The sequence below is a fragment of the Lytechinus variegatus genome, chromosome 2 (genome assembly GCF_018143015.1).
Source record: "Lytechinus variegatus isolate NC3 chromosome 2, Lvar_3.0, whole genome shotgun sequence".
Lineage (NCBI taxonomy): Eukaryota > Metazoa > Echinodermata > Echinoidea > Temnopleuroida > Toxopneustidae > Lytechinus > Lytechinus variegatus.
In genome coordinates, this window is record NC_054741.1 from 13,795,469 (window position 1) to 13,814,380 (window position 18,912).

Below are 18,912 nucleotides of genomic sequence, written 5' to 3' on the forward strand. Positions count from 1 at the left end.
ATCATGAAAAATGGGATATTAAATGAGATAAGCACCATTTCTAGTGTCTTAAATTTGTATTGTTGTATTTGTAAAACATACAAAGTGAAATATGTCAAAGAATACAAAAGAGGTTTGAAAAATTCGCACAAGTTTGAATCCCAATAAGATATTACAATAAAGTAGCATAAAGATAAAAACACAAGTTTAACAAGCGAAAAATAAAACAATCTGAGTTGCCACAGAAACGGACATATAATATTTGTACAGATTTATATAACAACTAAAATTAATAAAAGCGTGATATGAGAGCAAAATGATAGAACAGACATAAGAAAATATAATATGACAACATTAGTGACAAATCTGTCTGAGATATGGCATGAGACAAAATTGTACATAACATGACAAAATTATCATAAATTGTGAGACATTATTGTGGCAATAAAATGTGAAATCATTTTATAATAGAAATTATAGAAGGTGTTGGGCCTTGAGTAAGTTTTTAAAAGCAGATAAAGATGTGCTATTTATTACATTACGAGGAAGCAAATCCACGTTCCAATCTTTGGAAGTTCTTGGTCAACAATTGATTATTCATATATTCTTTTTTTAATGTGTTTCCATTAGCTCCAATGGAAAGCAACAATGCGTCCGTCCATTTTGGAACTATTAGTTGGCCAAGTTTATTGCAATAGCAACATGCTAATGCAATCGAAGTAGAAATCCAACAAATACCTTCATCAAGCGATCATTAATGTGCTATTCTAGTGGTTTATTTCCAATTCGTCTTATGCCAATTCGTCCAATTGCCAACTCGTCTACTACCATTTGGTCTATCATCGGTTCGTCTACTCACCGCAGGGTCTAATTACATTTAGACTAATTCCATTCCGTCTGACAACCAATTGGTCCAATAGCCATTTAGTCCATATAATATTTGGTGTAATTAAACTAAAGTGTTAGTGTGCAAAATGAATGAAAAGAAAATGGGTATTAGACCAACTGGTTATAAGACGAAGTAGTAATAGACGAAAACGGTGATTTGACGAAGTGATGATTGGACCAAATGGTTGTTAGTCGAAATGTTGATGGACGGAATGACATTAGACTAAAAGAAGGTAGACCATGTGATGAGTGGACGAGTTGGACAAATGGGCAATTTACCATTCTACTCAACTGGTATATGCAAGAAGATATCACCTGTATTTGTGCACCCTGCTATTTGTCAGGCTAGCTATCTTGCTTTGAAGTTTGTCAATCCGAATGGAAGAATGGAATTGTCAATTGTACAAACTAGACCCATGGGGAAACTACGAACTCAGGGGTACAATTACATCGTTAGGTATGGAGTCAGTTCAGTTGATGTTACTTCATGCGTAACTTATACCGACACGCATGCTTTGAATCAGCACAATGGTTGTGCAGGTTGAAAACATTTTCTTATCACTATTTGAAATTGAACAATGTGTAAGATTTTGGAAGTATTCGTAATTGTAATATGAATCAAAAAGTGTATGAAAATTACAATAAGAAAAACCATTGTGCTATTTCCTATGCTCTAGTTTTAGCTTGTGATTAATGTATTTTAGTCGTTCATGAAATGACAAGCTTCATGAAATACCAGGCATCAATTTGATTTTTATTCAATTCCCATGTATTCCCCTCTTTCAATGCAGCTAATATCGAATAAATTCGATGTCGTTATTCACTTTTATTTAACCACATTAAAAATTAGATATACCCCTTTTTCCCCTTCCTGGTCATGCAATAGGGCTCTTTACTAAATACTTTCTTTCTGTTTAATCATTACTTTGTTCATATCCGAAAGTGTAAGTTTCAACTTATTATAAACCCCAAATAATTGCCCAACATACACACGGAAAATCTGAAGGATTAACTACTTCTGTTCTTGTTTGGATATGTCCTTGTATCACTCTTTTACGATTGATTTCTGATCTACGAAATCCAGAGTGGAGTGAAGAAGTATGGAAGATTCCAAGCAATCGACCCGCAAGAGTAACAAGAAGGAGATCATAGAGGTAAAGTAGTCGTCACACCTGGACGTTTTCAATCACAAGTACATTGTGTACGAGTCAGGGGCCGCGGAACGGTTTTCAAAGTGGGGGGGGGGGGCTGAGCCAAAAGTGTGGGGGGGCTGACCATGCTAAAAATCACAATCGTATGGTCATTTTTGCGTTTTTGTACACGGTTTTGGAAAAAAGTGGGGGGCTGAAGCCCCCCGTTCCACGGCCCCTGCGAGTTACTTTTTTATCCCATTCCTTGTTAGTTTTCATTTCTTGATATAAAAAATGATATTTTGTAATAAGACACAATATTAAGAATCCAAATTCTTTATAAAATTGAAGAACTATTTTGTGATGCAATTCTTGATAGATGAGATTAGAAAAAAAAACAGATAACCATAATACGTTGACTAAAAGATTCGGGGGCCTGTAACACAACACTTACCAATCATTGTAGTACATTTTCTTTAACGATTGATTGCATTGCCTACAATGTACAAATCAAGCTTATGATTAATTACTAACCTCTGTGTTATGGGATCCAGGTATGATGGTCTCTAAATATGTTTTAATATTCAGCAATACACTTTTAATTTTGTCATAGTAATGCATATGTTCAATTTGAACTAGGGTTTAGAACTGTTTGATTTGTGTTCAAAGCACTGGCGTATATAGAGGGTGGGGGGGGGTATGGGGCATGGACCCCCAAAAAATCACGACCAAGAAAAGGAATGGGAGAAATTAAGAAAAGGGAAAAAAGGGGAAACATGATATTACTTTTTTATATTATGGCAAAATCTTTTACGAAATTATTTTTGTATCAAAACATCAAAAACTGCTTTCAATTGTCAGCGACTCGTTGTGGAGTATACAGTGCGTATCAAAAAAAAGTTTACACTTTGAAAAATCCTGTAAAATTATACATTTTTAATATCCTGAGGATTTTTCCACATTTTAACATTGGTACAGATCCATTTAAGCAAATGACGATATAACTGCCAAAAAATATTTCTGGTTGAGTGAGCACCACTTACTTTTGAAAAGTTAGTGAAAAATGATTTGCGCAGAACTTTGAAATATTTATGCGAATATAAGTAAACCTTAATCAAGAAGAATACGTGGGATTGAGCAATAAAAATGATTTGAAGATATCTTCTACCTTTTTTACTGGTTTCCTTGCCCAAAACACTTCGAAGAGTGCATTTTGCCCCACCCCACTCCCCCACACACCGAGGCCATCGTGACGATATTTGCTTTACACTGAGCTGTCATTTACATGGAATGGCTTAAGCTTGATTTTCATTTTGTTAATCATTGCCAAGCTAGGGAAAGTGTGGAAAAACAAGTATTAAATGAAAAATGAAATGTAAACCCACTTTCAATGATAAAAACCTAGTGAAAAAATGCTGGAGATGTCTGATATAAACTTTTGTTCAGATTCAGTTATGTCCTCAGATCCAGCTGGCACAAGAAGGGTAAAGGTTGATCTTACTAAGTGTTGAAATTTCAAATTTGGGTGGCAAAATTGTTACGAAATGCTTTAATGTATTTCAATTGGCTAAAAGTGCAAGGGAAAAGTATGAGAAATGTTTCGCAGGGTAAGTTTGATTTCGCCCTTTCCCCTTGACACAGCATGAAAACAAGCATTTCTGCGCAAACAGATTTCTGCGAGCTTTACACAAATAGACAGTGCTCACTCAAGTGTAACATTCTGACAAAACTTTTACTTTCATTTGATAGATGAGACCCAAACCCGAGATTATATGTGAAAAAATTACCCACATGTTGTATATTTTTTAATTCCCAGAGCTTTTTTCAAAGTGTAAACTTTTTTTTGATACGCACTGTATATATATATATACCTTCATACAGATATAGTTCCGACAACTCTTGATTTAGGTTCCATTGTGACCATAATGTCTCAATATGGAATACTGTATAGTCCTATTCAGGCACACACTGATCACCTGCTTATTTCCATGAAGGATATTATGATGCCATTCTGGGGTTCAGAAATACGTGATTCAGCATGTAGGCCTATTTCATATAAAATCTACGTTGCGTTGTAGAATTAGATAAGAACAAATTGCACTTTTTTGAAATTCGGAGATATATTTCTATTTCGCGATCTCAAGTAAGATATATATGTTTGATCGTTTCAGATTTTCGAGGATCCTGTCCATGGCCCAATGGAATTCAAATGCAGCCTGCTGCTGAAGATCATTGACACGCCACAGTTCCAAAGACTCCGCGACATCAAACAGCTTGGGTGCAGCTTTTCCGTCTTCCCTGGAGCAACCCACACCAGATTAGCCCACTCATTAGGGTATGTCAAGACGAATTACAAGATGGTTTCATCTTAAAGTTGGATAGAAATGATATTGAAAACGTGTATCTCTATGCCTGAAAAATATACTAAGTACTCCACTTTGACAGTGGCGGCACCAGGAATCACTTGAACCAGTTGTCCCCTCAGCTAATTCCCAGAAGCTTTGAACAATTTATGTCGAATTTGGTCGCGAAAATGGCTGACAATTAGTTTACTTAAGGAACTCTTTCGTATAAAAAATCATAATCATCCTGATTTTATACTAATAAAAATTAAAATGAGAATTTCTTTGTCGATTTCTGAGCAGGGTGTGCTATCTCGCCGGTGAGTTTCTTCGTTTACTACAGAAGAGTCAACCTGAACTCGGGATAAAGGACAAAGACATTCTCTGCGTGCAGATTGCTGGCTTGTGCCATGACTTAGGTAAGTGATACTTGACAGGACGGCGCCACATAGGGGATGGGAGGAGATTTGCATCCCATTAACTCATCATCACCAAGGGTGCCGTGTGCGAGTGGTCTAAGGCTCCCGGCTGACACTTGCAAGTCGGGGGTTCGATACCCGGCCGCGGCAATGAGCAGCGCATAATATACCATCAGTGCTCTTTTATCCCATTGCCAAATAAATGGAAATGCTATATGCATTATTGGTAGCTATTTCTGCTCATAAGAAATTTTTTATTTTTTTTTCTAAGTGTAATTCTGGCGGATCCAGGGGGCACAACTGCCCGTGCCCCCCCCTTTAAAAGGCCCATTTTAAATTTGTTATGCAAAACTTCCGTTAAAACAGAAGTGTGCCCACTCCCCTTCGAAAGTGAATTTTTTTTTGCTCGTTCAATTTTATTGACTAAATACCAATATTTTTGGTTAAAACCTTTTTTTGGGGGGGTTATCAATTTTTCCTCGGGGAAAATGTGCCCCCCCCCCTTCGAAAAATCCTTGATACGCCCCTGGCAGTCCAAATGATAAATGTAGACGTATCATCTGGACATCTTTCTATGAGTGTAGACATGGCGATATCTAAGACCTTGCCATCTTCAATCTCTTTTAACATCTCTGTATCTGTACATCTTTTCTAAAACAATTATGTAGAAATGGTGAGATCGGAGATTCGCTCATCTCAGCATCATTTTCTACAGGATTTCGACATGACGAGATGATCATCTATTACGTGGCAGTTTCAAGCTTCCATAGTAATTTGCTGACACCTGACATACATATTCATTTGCCTGCTTCTGGTATCGTTAGAACTGGGGAAAAATTAAAGTATGATTTTGAATCTCGATGCTACCAGACGTTGGGTAAACATTATTCTCCATGAAACCTGACACTAGACGTTATTCAAAGAATATTGAAAACCAAGAACATTTCAAAAAATATATTTCATTTTAAAAAAATAGCATTTTGTGTATTGCCAAGGCTGATTTTACCAAAATGACCATGTTATCCTAATCTGAACTATGAAATGAGAATCAACTTTTTTTTAGGTCGCGGGCCCTTCTCTCATGTCTTCGAGAATGATATACTTCCCAAACTCGGAATCAAGAACAAGAAAGGGGACTCTCTGAAGGTAAACAATTGTTTAATATGTATCATCTCAAACTTCTTTTTCTAATGCTTAAATCTGCAAATGTATTACAAACAATATTATAATGCCAAATAGCATGAACCATGTAAACAAAATTCAATAATAACTTTGATTTCTTTTCTATTTGCCTCTAGTGATAGTGATTGTATTTTGATAATCATATCAACGATGCTGATAGATTATAATAATAAATATGATAATACTGAATTTTATTAAAACCCACAACCCCTCCCCCCCAGAAAAAACCAATAAAATGTAATATTGTATATACTCAACACCCACAACCCCCCCCCCCCCCCCTTCACCCCTCTCTCTCTCTTCTTTCTCTCGCCCTAACTGTCATGATCTTTCTCTCTTCTTTTTTCTTGTCATTAGCATATTGACCTGACCTTAATGATGTTCGATCATCTGATTGAGGAGAATGATCTGATGGACACATTTCAGCAGCATGATATCAAAGACAATGACATTCAGACCATCAAAGACATTATGGAAGGAAACATTGATGGATGTAAAGACGTAGGTGTCAAAATAAACATACTTTTTTCTATCATTGAAGGGATACTCCAAGCTGAAAATACTACATGTATATGGTAAACTTCACAGAGCAAAATTCTGAAAATTGTGTAAAATCTGGCAACAAATAGAATATAATATAATAACAAATAAATAAAGAATAAGTGGGGATATGGCATAATTTTCCTCATTGTATATTCTTTTGAGACCTGTTTAACAGAAATAACGCAAGGCTCTTTAACTTCCTTGTCCGATTTAATGAAAATGTAGGTGTTTTGTATCATATAAATTTCAGCCTGGAGTACCCCTTTTAGAGAATAAGTGTGTGTGGGTGAGTGCGTATGGGTGCGAGGGTGAGTGTGTGTGTGTGCGTGTTTGTGTAGTATTGTCGCCATGGAGACATTATGATTATTAACTCTATCTCTATGATGGAAAAGAGTCATACCTTATATAGCCGAATAGCATCATCATTCTCTATCATGAACTCGAGGTATAATCCTACTAAATACAGGTAACATAGATTAGGCCTACAGAGTTTTTCAAAATTGTGATTTTTTTTGTTATATTATTCCAGGCAAGAAAGCGCTTCCTCTTCGAGATCGTGGTCAACAAGCGAAACGGAATCGACATCGGAAGATGGGACGCCATTGCTCGTGATTGCCACCATCTGGGCATCGCCAACAACTTCGACCACCGGAGGTGCATGAAGTTGGCTCGGGTGATCCTCGTACCAGAACGGAAAGTCGAGGACGACAAAGGAGGGCGGGTGACCATTCCGGAGGAACTCCAGTTGTGTTTCAGGAATAAGGTATACTGAGTGGCGAATGCTTGCCCCTGATGCTTGCGAACATAGCGAATTTGAGAATTGGCCAATGGCCAGGGTTCGTAAGAGGTTGCAAAAAAGGCCGTCAACCCGGCCGTCAACAGTTTTCATTGTGTAAACATTTTTGGTCGCAAATTTTTTTTAAAATATGTTTTCAAAATTTCATTTCGGATCTATTTTTCAGCAAACAGTCGCTTTTGTTGACAAAACTGTCGTAAGCCTTTGCAAACGGTAGACAGTATCGATGAAGCGCTTTTTTATTTGCTCATGATAGCGACCAAATAACTATACATGAATCCTGGAAAAGAATCGACCCTCTGATGTGTGTCGAACGTTTGTGAACATATGTATTTTTTTTTTGTTTTGAATCAGTTCGCAGTAGATTTTGATATTGCAAACAAACATTCATAAGAGTTTTTACACTGGTCAGAAAATTTTGCGAATCCTAAATTCGCAACGTTCGTAACCATTCATATCTTAGTGAGATAGCCACTGTAAGTTAAAAAAAAAACCTTTCAGTTTGCACTTTAGATGAAAGCAATTGCGAGCACCTTTTGCGAGAAGATCCAAAATGTTCTTTCTGGTCACTGTTTGCTCCTGGGAATGTCCATCTGTACTAAAAAAGTGTAAATTTGTACCCTTTAGAGTTTATAATACTTTTAGTTTTAAAAATTCGCAATTGAACTTCTTTTTGGTGTTCATCTCTCATGATCTCTGTATCTAATGCATGCAAAATGTGACTTACCGTGCCACAAAATGTACATTATGACACAAGTCTGTGGTAAAAAGGGGGTGCGTCCCTCCTGAGCCGCCCCCTCCCTGCCCGGGCCTACAGGTCGAGTGTATTCTGTGACAGTAGGAGGTGTTCGATGGTTTCTTGAAGAAAATATTATTGGTATCGAAATTCAATCCTTGCAGGAAGCGGACAACTTGTACGAAATGTTCCGTGGACAGTACATGGTACAAAGGAAAGCTGTCAAACATAAAGTCACCAGTGTCATGGAGCACATGTAAGTCGTATTATTTCATTATGAATAGGAACGTAATACTAGTAAATTGGACATATGTTTTTACATTTTGTTCGCTGGAACAATATATTCTATCATGCAATGAATGTCCCGGATGCCACTTCCTAATTTCCTTTTTCTTATTTGTTACTATGGCATCGCTATGAAATTCTCTCTCTTTTTTACAAAAACTAAGTTGCAGGAATAATGATCATTTGAAAGAGTCAAATCTTGTCTTTTTTCCTTAATGTTGACATGAGTAAATTTAATTTTAACGAGTTTCTTTTTTATATAGAGAAATCGTGGGGAGATGACATCAAAATTTTACTCATTTCATTTTCACGACGACGTGTAGATGTGTTGTTGAAATAATGCAAAATTTTGAAATGTCATGATTGCGTTGTATTTTCACTATCCTTCCTCCCACTCTCTTTATCCCTCCGTATAGCTTTGTCTGTCTGTCTGTACATCACCCTCCCCTGCAAATCTCTCCCTTTATTCATTTATTTTTCTAATTATATGTATCATTAGAACTAACATTGAACTCTGTGATATATTTGTTTAATCGGGGAATAAACAAATCTTAAAACTATTTCTGTCTGTCTGTCTTCATGACTCTATCTCTTCCTGTCACACGCCCACTCTATTCCTCCACACCCACCCCTCTCTTCTTCCACAAACACACTCCTTTCGTCATCCAATTTCTTCTTCTCATCGTATTTTTTTTCTCTCATTTTTTTGTCTATCCATAGGATCATGCAAGCCCTGGTAAAGGCCGATAAGCATGTGAAGATATTTCCTGCTAAAGACAAAGATGGGTAAATGCATTACATTTTCAGGATCTTATTATGTCACCGTTTGAAAACTGTTTGTATGATATTCATACTAGATTAGACCCTTAACATTGATAAATGGGGATTCTTGTTTACATATTTTCCCTTGTTCTTCTACTACTACTACTACTACTACTACTACTACTACTACTACTACTACTACTACTACTACTACTACTACTACTACTACTACTACTACTACTTCTTCTTCTTCTTCTACTACTACTACTACTACTACTACTACTACTACTACTACTACTACTACTACTACTTCTACTACTACTACTACTACTACTACTACTACTACTACTTCTACTACTATATTACTACTACTACTACTACTACTACTAATAATAATAATACTTTTACACAGTATAGCCACTTCAGTTACATTGTATTGTATTGTCTTTAGTGTGTTCTGCATAACATATATGAATGAGAGGGAGCTCTTCGTAAGTTTCGTAAAATTTTGTGTTCTTTCAACAGGACCATGCTGACCATGAGTGAGGCCCTGGAACAACAGGACATGCATGCATTCACATTCATGACAGACAGCGTGATAGACCAGGTCCTGTCCTCGAGTGAGGTCGACCTAGATGTGCACGTAGCCAAGGAGATACTGAAGAGGGTCCGGGCGAGGGATGTCTACACGAATGTCGGTGAGGTCCTCATTCCACCAGGAGCAAGACTAAGGGTAAAGGATCAAGAATATTTTTTATCGATTTCTAATTTAGGAAAATTGATTTTCGTCCCCATCGGCATTGATAAATGAATAGGCCTATCAAGGACTGATGCTTGGCAATCGAAGACAGCAGAATGAAAAAAAAAATGATTCAAGATTCAGTTTTGATATTCAACAAGTTAAAGATCTAAGATTCAAATTCGAAGATTACAAATTGATGATTGGAGATTGAAGATGAAAATAATGTTCGAAATGAGTGTAATCTGCAACTTATAAACTACGGGGCACTGTCAGGGACAAACGTGTAAAAGACATCCAATAACGGGGCGGGGTGTTCTTTATCCAATATTTAATCATCCTTCTTACGGATAGCCCTATGATTCTTTCCCTTTTTGTCATCTGCTTTTTTTATTATACACTTTATTTCACATGATTAGAGTCAAGATGAAATCGCTGAAAAGATTTCGAAAGCGGAGATGGGGCTTCCCGCCGAGGACGTTGCAGCTCGAGTGAGTACATAATTCATTTTCATTTGCATGCTATACAATGTATGTAATTCTAAACAACCTTACAGATGCATCATTATCAAGGCATGATCAAAAACAAAATGAATACATGAACGTACTCCACTCCCTGGGTAAGCATGCCGACCCGTCATTCTAACGCTTGCAGAACTAACATTACGAATATTCATTTCCCATAGGTTAGTCGGGAACGCCGCGGGAAAGTAACTTTTAGTTCGCATTAAAAAAAAATCTTTTAGTTCGCATTAAAAAAAATCAAATTAGATTAGCTGTTAAAAAGGAACTAAATGGAGAAGATGGGACTATATTGCTGGAACATATCTTTTCCTCATTCCCTCACTTTGAAAAATAGTCCTTGTATAAGTTTGCTTGGTTTTTTTTCCGTGACACAATGAGTTTATCGGGTCTGAACATGGAAGAGCTACCCTTTTTTCTGGTCACGCATGTGTATAGCGATAATAATAATAATAATGTTTTATTTACCCAGGGTATAGCCACTTCAATCATAAAACTGCCTCTTCCAGCGGGCCCTGCATAACATAATATGTTATTATCACCCTTCTCCAGTCTAAATGCTGAGCGCCAAGCAAGAAGGCAGAAGGTCGTATTTTTTTATAAATCTTTGGTATGACAGTATGACTCGGCCGGGGATCGAGCCCACGACCTAGCTCCCGTTCATGAGGCGGACGCTCTACCACTGAGCCAACATGCCCAATAGTGTACGCGATGAAATATTGCCAGTTGGGAGATATACTTGGCACGATGTGGAAACACTCTTTTAAAAATATATGGAAAACAAAGTAAAAATCGAATACCCAATCATTTTCCTTTATACCAGGTGGTGGTGCTCAACTACGGACAGAAAGAGAAGAACCCGATGGACTCTGTATGGTTCTACTCCAAACATCGCCCAGATGATGCCTTGGTTCTGGCAGAAGATGAGGTAAAAATTACCATCACCTGTTGGGAAACCTTGGGGAATTCAAGGTGACATTCACTCCGCAACTTTTTTTTTGGCTTGGTAATTTCGTGAAATTCTGGAAGGGGTGGACTTTTCATTGATACCATTTAAATCTCAATACAACCCAGATCGTGCTAATGGTATAGACTGAATGATAAGTCTTTGCGAAACAGCTTTTGTGACGCTGCCATTTCGCACCCTCGGGGAATATTATTCAAATCAAGTCTTAAACTAGTATTCATAATTTCCCATTTATCATTTCAAAAATTCATCATTTAATGACACGGTTCAACTTTTTTTCATAATAGGTTTCTGGGATCATTCCGAAGAAATTTCAGGAGCGTTACGTACGTCTCTACTGCAGGAAACCCGAACAAGCGCCCAAGGCGACGGAACGATTCAAAGATTGGTGTAAGAAGAAAAACTTCCCCAAAATTAGGGAAGCCTTGGATAAGGTCCAGTCCTACTTGGGAATATGATCACGTTGGAAAGGAACCGTAGAACTGTACTACAGGAAATTATAACTACAATATTTTTCTCCTGTCATAGGCCCATTCCAATTATATAATCGGAAACATGCATGTATACCAATTTCGGCTTTAAAATATTATTGTCAATTGATCTTTATTCTAAAAAAATGAGGAATGATTATATCAAACTGTAAACATTTAATTTGTCAAAAATCACGTGATAGGAAGTTGAAAAGGGTATTGCCTATCATTCATTCATTCATTCATTGACCATTTTCTTTTCTCATACGTTATCAATATAATCTTTCATTAAACAATCACGATAAATTTTAGTCAAATTTCAGATGATTACCCGTTGAATATTTTCATGGACGAGGGGGGGGGGGGGCAATATTAAACTATTCTTAATCAGTTACGTGTCATTTTACTTCTGATAGGCCTATCACAAGTAAAGGCTCTGTAATACAAATGTTTGCAATCAATCACTAATCAATCAAAATCGATAGTGCATGCCCATTTCTAATCCAAATTTCACAGTACGCAAAATATAGTATTTCTCAGTTCACCTCTTTAAATTCACGTTATCAACAGGAGCTTTTTGATATAATGCGAATGTGTCATTTAAAAGATTTGTCATTTTTAATCAAGTATGTAATGTCATTTACCCAGAGAAATGTTGTCAAGCCGAGTTAAAGTATAAGCGTGGCCAAATCTCATATAAATTTTGATGGCGTTGACTTCTTACATGCAAGATGGAGAATGATGTACAACTACATTCAAGTTTATTAAATTTGCATGTTTATTTTTAGAATAAACGTGCGTTTGCGTACATTCCATTTTCAGTTCAAATAAAACATATTTTAATACTGTATGCTCAAATCCATGTCTTAGTAGTTTTAAAATTTTTATCAGGATTTATCATTGTTATGAACATTACACATGAATTGATGGCCTTTCAATCGATAGAAATTGAAAATTATATTCCGTTATGTTTTATGAGTATGGTAAACGTTTATGAAAATCTGGGATATGTTTTCCTTAACAACTGCATTATCTTATTTTTTAAGAATGTCTAATAGTTAATAGGTTTGACTTAAATATTTAGTTATGATTATGCGTTATATTTTGCCAATTTTTTAATGTTATAGCTGAGGCAGTTTATCTTTGATGGGTGTACTACAGATGTATTTTTTTCTTAATTTTATAAACGACTCTAGTACTGTAGTAAACATACATAAATTATTTCGCCACTTTTGTTGCATTTTCAAGCAGTATGATGATTTTGTTCTTGATCAATTTTTGATGAGTTTACAGTTCTCTTGATATGAAAAAAATATATATAGTGCCACCAAGATCATGTTAGTAGTATATAACAGTATAATCGTGATAATAGAGAAGTAATATCGTTGATTTCATCAGAAAAGAGTGCATTTTCAAGAAATACCATGTCATTATAAATCCAGGGGTACGAGGGGGCCAGTCATCATCCACTAGGGCAAGTCCCTTCTCCCGACCCCAAAACAAAGGAAGTTTGGATTTCGTAGAATGGGTTCAACTCTGCAAAACAGATAGTTCGCTAATAGCCATTGGTGGCGGAAGCAAGAAATTTTAGGGGGGAACACCAACTTTTTTGACAAGAAAAAAAGGTTATCAACCAAAAATTGTGGGATGGCGCGAGAGAAAAAAATGAAAAGCCAAGAAAAAAAAGAAAAAGGTCATCAATTAAAAATTTAGGGGGGATCGTCCCCCACCTTAAATTACACGAATGCACACTGCTCCGGTCTGATCTTCAACTCGCTATCAGCTCATCTCAGTAAATTTAGGGGGAGGACACGCCCCCCCCCCACTTTCGCCACCTATGCTAATAGCTCGTAAAACATGTAAATTCAGGCTGATGGCAGGCTGCATTCACTGACAGATGTCGATTGTCTTGTTAACATTTTGAGGTTACATATTGCCCGACAATTAAAATCATTGCAAAAAATTTGTAAGTTTTCAAATTTATCTGTTGTGGTAAAGAGGTGAATCATGGGGGAAGATGGTATGTGTGTGCATGTAATGGGTGCGTGATAGCTGTATTCCTCCCCCCTAAAAAAAGAACAATAATAAATAAATAAATAATAATAATTACAATAATAATAGTAGTAATAATAACAATAATAATAATAGTATAAATAAATGAATAAAAATAAATATAATAGATAAATAAGTAAGTAAATGAATTAATTAAATCAAATAATTTAAATAAAATAAGAAATTAAAAACAAAAAAGAAAACAAAGCAAAACAATATCGAGCGACGTGTATATTTGAATGGGTGCTCACTAGCAAAATAATGAGGCGCCTATTCAACTCGATGACAGTGTACCTGCTTAATTTCATTTTAGAGACACCCCTCCCCCCCCCCATTTTCTTTTCATAACGACACATTATCATTTTTTGTTATTTGGTATATATAGGTAATAATTTGTCTTTCAATTTGAAAAAAAAGTCATAAAAATGATGAAAATTGATATATGCTCCGGGCTGAAATTAATATGATTCAAACAGATTTCTAGGCATTTCGTCATGGATTTTCAATGAGCAAATTGATGATGTCATATCCCTACTTGTTCTTTTAAATTTTATTAGATGAAATCAGGTTTATTCAAATTTTTTCTACCAAGAACTGAAAAAATTGGATTGATAACTGATTTAGTGTATGAGATATATTCATTGCTGCAACTTATTTCATTACAAAGGAGACACATTATTCACACATATATGAAAAAATGAAACAATTATAAATTCATGTTATAACATAAGAAAAAACAAAGTGGGGATGTGACATCATCAACCCATCTAATGAATATTCATGATGCGTGCATATTGCTAAATTTTAAAATTCATTAACTTTGTTATTCATTGTCCGATTTTGATGAAATTTTCAGCATTTTGCTTTGTAAATTTTACTCTAATTATTTAGACATAAATGTTTTCAGCTCGGAGTATCTCTTTATTAGCGGTTTAATGTTTAATGAAAAAACGAAAATGCATATGTTTAGCTTTTTTATAATCATCATTATAGTTATATTATCATTATTATCAGGGGCCGCGGAACGTGGGGGAGGGGGATGAGCCAAAAGTGAGGGGGGGGGGGGCTGGCCATGCAAAAAATCACAGTCATATGGTATTTTGTATGTTTTTTTTGTACACGGGTTTGGATAAAAGTGTGGGCAGGGGCTGAAGCCCCCCCCCCCCCCCCGTTTCCGCAGTCCCTGATTATTATTGTTATTATTATATTATTATCATTTCTAAATTTCTATTATTATTTTTTTCATTTGGTAATCAAAATATTATACGACTCTCATCACCCTCTTGAAGGGGTCAAGGGCATGGACGTACTAGCTAAGTGCATTTTTATTATTATTTTTTTTCTCAAGTGTCGTATTTTCCAATTCTAGTTTGCTTCATGAAAACGAATGCCTGCATACCGGTACGTGGTCATAGTTGCCAGAGTTGGCATAATTATGCTTTTTGGCATAATTTGGACCGCTTCAGCATCTGGCATTATGCTTGGCATAATTTGACAAAATTTAGCATAATTTTAGCATAATTTGGACTTTTTTGGTGAAACCATTTTCCCCGACCCTACAAAATGTGAGACAACTCGCCCTTGCTGAACCGAGGCCGTGTATTGTATTTCTGTGGGCCGGATGAGCGGTCTCGGGGTGACTGAGTTGTCTACCGGGTGAGTTGTCCAAAACATCTCTATCAGGTCTATGGATCTTACGTGTACGTAAGCTCCCGAAGGGAGCTAGAGAGGCAACTCTTTTCGCGCGGTTTTGATTTTCCAAAGGTTTTATACATAACAAACATGGCTGCCATTTGGCCAATTTGAAGGTTGATTTTGGAAGGTCAATGTTTAATTCATGATAATGACGTCAAAATACGCATAATGCACTTGTATGATTGGATAAAACGCTAATGTTTTATTCATGTCCTCATGCATTAAACATTATTTTCCGTCCCACAATTCCCTACGATATCAGTGCGAAGTGTCGTTCTTTTTGATTCTGCGAAATTCAACTTTATGAAATACAAAAGCAAGTCTCAGTGGCGTAATTACGGGGGGGGGGGGGCATGTGGGGGCACGTGCCCCCCTCCCAATCGGCTGGCCAAAAAAAAGGGGGAAAAGGAGAAAAAGAGGGAAAAAGGAAGAGAAACGTAGTGGGGGAAGAAGAAATTGTTTATCATAGTATTATATTATGTTATGTAACATAAGAAGCATTTTTTCACAACTTTACTTTTTTGCTTAATTGTGTCTTCATTGTTCCTGGCGCTCACATAGACTTTTTAACGAGATATATAAAACTGCTGTACTAAAGCCTCCCGTTTTCAAATCAATGTACAACAAAATAATACATTTCCTCTCAATTAGAGTTATTATTGTTTTAAGTAGTAATATATTCTTTTTTATGACTACTGAAAGTTATTGCCCTATTTTAAGGTCTTAATATAAAACATTTTCTGTCCGTGCTAACGTTCGCATTAGTGGATTGGTGAGATTTATGCTCTTCATGAACTCCTAAAATCAGTCCTTAAATGTCAATTTTTCTAATCTGAATATCAAAAAAATTTTAGCTCGCGCTTCGCGCTCGCAGTATTTCATTAGTGAGATGCGTATGATAATCATGATTACAATGACTTCAAAAAGTGCTCCATGTGTTTAGATATAATTCTAACAAAATCAGCAAGTGCTTGGCACTTGCATTAGATTACTATGGTGAGATATGTATACTCTGACTTAATGGATTCGTAACTATAGTCCTTAGAATGCCCCTCTTCAGGTCTATATTTCCTAAATTTTCAGCTCGCGCTTTCGCGCTTGCAGTATTTGATTAGTAAGATACGTATGATAATCACGATTACATGACTACAAAAGGTGCTTCATGACTGTGTTTAGATGTACTTCTAACAATTTAAATCAGCAAAGGATGGCACCATAGCATTAGATGACTATGGTGAGATATTTATACTCTTAATGGATTCTAACATATAATCCTTAAAATTTCCTTGTTAAGGGTCAGTATATACAAAAATTTTAGCTCGCGCTTCGCGCTCGCATTGTTTAACGAGACAGTTAAGTATCATGATTACAAAACAATTCGCTTATAATGTCAATTTTTAGCCCTCAATATATAAAGTTTTCAGCTCACGCTCGCATTATTTAATCAGTGAGATACATATTCGTTTGATAGCACTGCATGTCCTTAAAATATCTCTATTAGGTCAGTATACCTGACAACTGAGCTCCCTAAGTGACCCGAAATTTTTGCTGGTGCCCCCCCCCATGCCGTGACCCACGGTACGCCACTGGCAAGTCTAATTATATGTTTTTAGAATTGATGTTCGAAATTTGTTTAAACTTTTTTTTTCCAGATGTCTTGTTAAACCTTAAACTTGAATGTTGTAGGTGTTTTCAGATGCCTTGATATACCTTATAAACTTGAATGGTTTAGGTACATGTGTCATCAGATGCCTTGTTGGACCTTTGACTTGACTTCTGTGTTTTCACTTTCCACATGCCTTTTTATACATTAAACTTGAAACTCGTGTGTTCAGATACCTTGATATACCGGGTACATACATGAAACTTGCTGCTGTCTTTCCACTTGTCTTTTTTATACATTACACTTGAATTTTACTATGAGATGCCTTGCCATACCTCAAACTTGATGACTTGTTATACCTCAAACTTTACTTTTGTAGTCATTTTCATATGCTTTGCAAACTTTGACAACTAACAAATATACATGCCTTGTTATACCTTATTAAGTAACTGCATAGCCTTACAACCAATTCTATTCAAAACCAAAAAGAGGTACTCCCTCCCGTTAGTGTGCGAATTGCAGAATCGAGCTTATATGTCGGTCAATTCCCATGTAAAATGTATGCAGTTGGCAAGTACATGTGTACTCCTGTTTTCATGAAGTAAGACTGTTATCTGCTTCTGAATTTTGGTAGCTATGTAATTGTTATACATGTTGGTAGATGCATTGTTATGCTTGTATATAGATTTGATATTAAGTCATGAGTTTAAAGGTCAGAAGTCTGAGGTATTTCAATTTGTGCATGCACACATTATAGATTATATCAAAATACTTATGTTGACTCAGGGTCTCCGTGAAAATACCTCACAAATAAGCTGCAGATGCCAATAATTATACCAGACATATATGGAAATATATGCGTCATTTTGTGTTGTTCTAAGCTTCTGGTTGTAATTCAGTTGTGCATAGTGCATGACAGATGTTGATTCATGATGTCATAATCGCAGTTAAAGAACAAATGGGTTGAGAAAAAAATATACCATTTTTAAATTTCATTTTAAGCAGTCACAAAATTTGAGACAGAAATATTCAATAATGTTGTTAATCGTCTTTTATAGATTTGAAGCAATTCCTGCAGCATCATACAGAAAAAAAGATATAACATGAATTTTACATGCTTACGACAAGAAAGTTTCCCCCCTCGGTTACTATGTCAACCAAGTATTCCCATGCAGGATCTAAAAAACTTATTTTGAATATAGAACTATACCCCTTTTCAGCAAGCTTAGAATAAAGACTAGAATAAAGACAGGCAGGGTGTGAGTGGCGATGCAAGGCTGGATGCATTTTGTGTGTGGGGGGGGGCTCAGGCCAATATTTTGTTTATGTTTTTTTTTAAGTCTTCACAATCTGGACAAGATACATACAGGTTTTCATACCCGCCGCCCCTTCTTTCAGGCTTCTCCCAGTGCATGAGAACCGTGCAAGTCATTGAATTTTTGTATCTACTTAGCAAATTGTTTATTGTAATTAGATTGTCAATTTTTTTATTATTTTTTTATATTTGATATTATAATTTTCAAAAAAAAAATCAAATTTTATTTTTCATTTTTTTGTTTTTTTAATAGTTTTTATTTTATTTATATAGACCTATTTATTTCATTTGATTTCAAAAAATTGTTAAGTCATCTCACCCATTTTTGCATAAATTTTAGCGTAATTTAGTATTTTTTGCTGCTCCATGTTGTTATTTCATTTGGCATAATTTTAGCATAATTTTGCGGTCCTCCCTAGCATAATTTCATTTTGAGCGCTGGCCACACTGTACGTGGTTAAGAACGGTAACCGACCCCCTAGCCTGGC

At 36.0% G+C, this 18,912-nt stretch overlaps 1 protein-coding gene across 1 annotated transcript; it reads left to right on the plus strand.

The window, feature by feature from the left end:
* The first annotated feature begins 1,936 nt into the window (after nt 1-1,936).
* LOC121407381 (deoxynucleoside triphosphate triphosphohydrolase SAMHD1-like) lies at nt 1,937-12,265 on the plus strand. Its single transcript, XM_041598432.1, has 12 exons — nt 1,937-2,021; nt 4,169-4,332; nt 4,643-4,758; nt 5,822-5,904; nt 6,298-6,441; nt 7,013-7,246; nt 8,180-8,271; nt 9,021-9,086; nt 9,588-9,795; nt 10,221-10,292; nt 11,146-11,250; nt 11,577-12,265. The coding sequence occupies exons 1-12, from the start codon at nt 1,968-1,970 to the stop codon at nt 11,745-11,747; spliced, it is 1,509 nt and encodes a 502-aa protein (XP_041454366.1). The 5' UTR covers nt 1,937-1,967; the 3' UTR covers nt 11,748-12,265.
* The last annotated feature ends 6,647 nt before the right edge of the window (nt 12,266-18,912 follow it).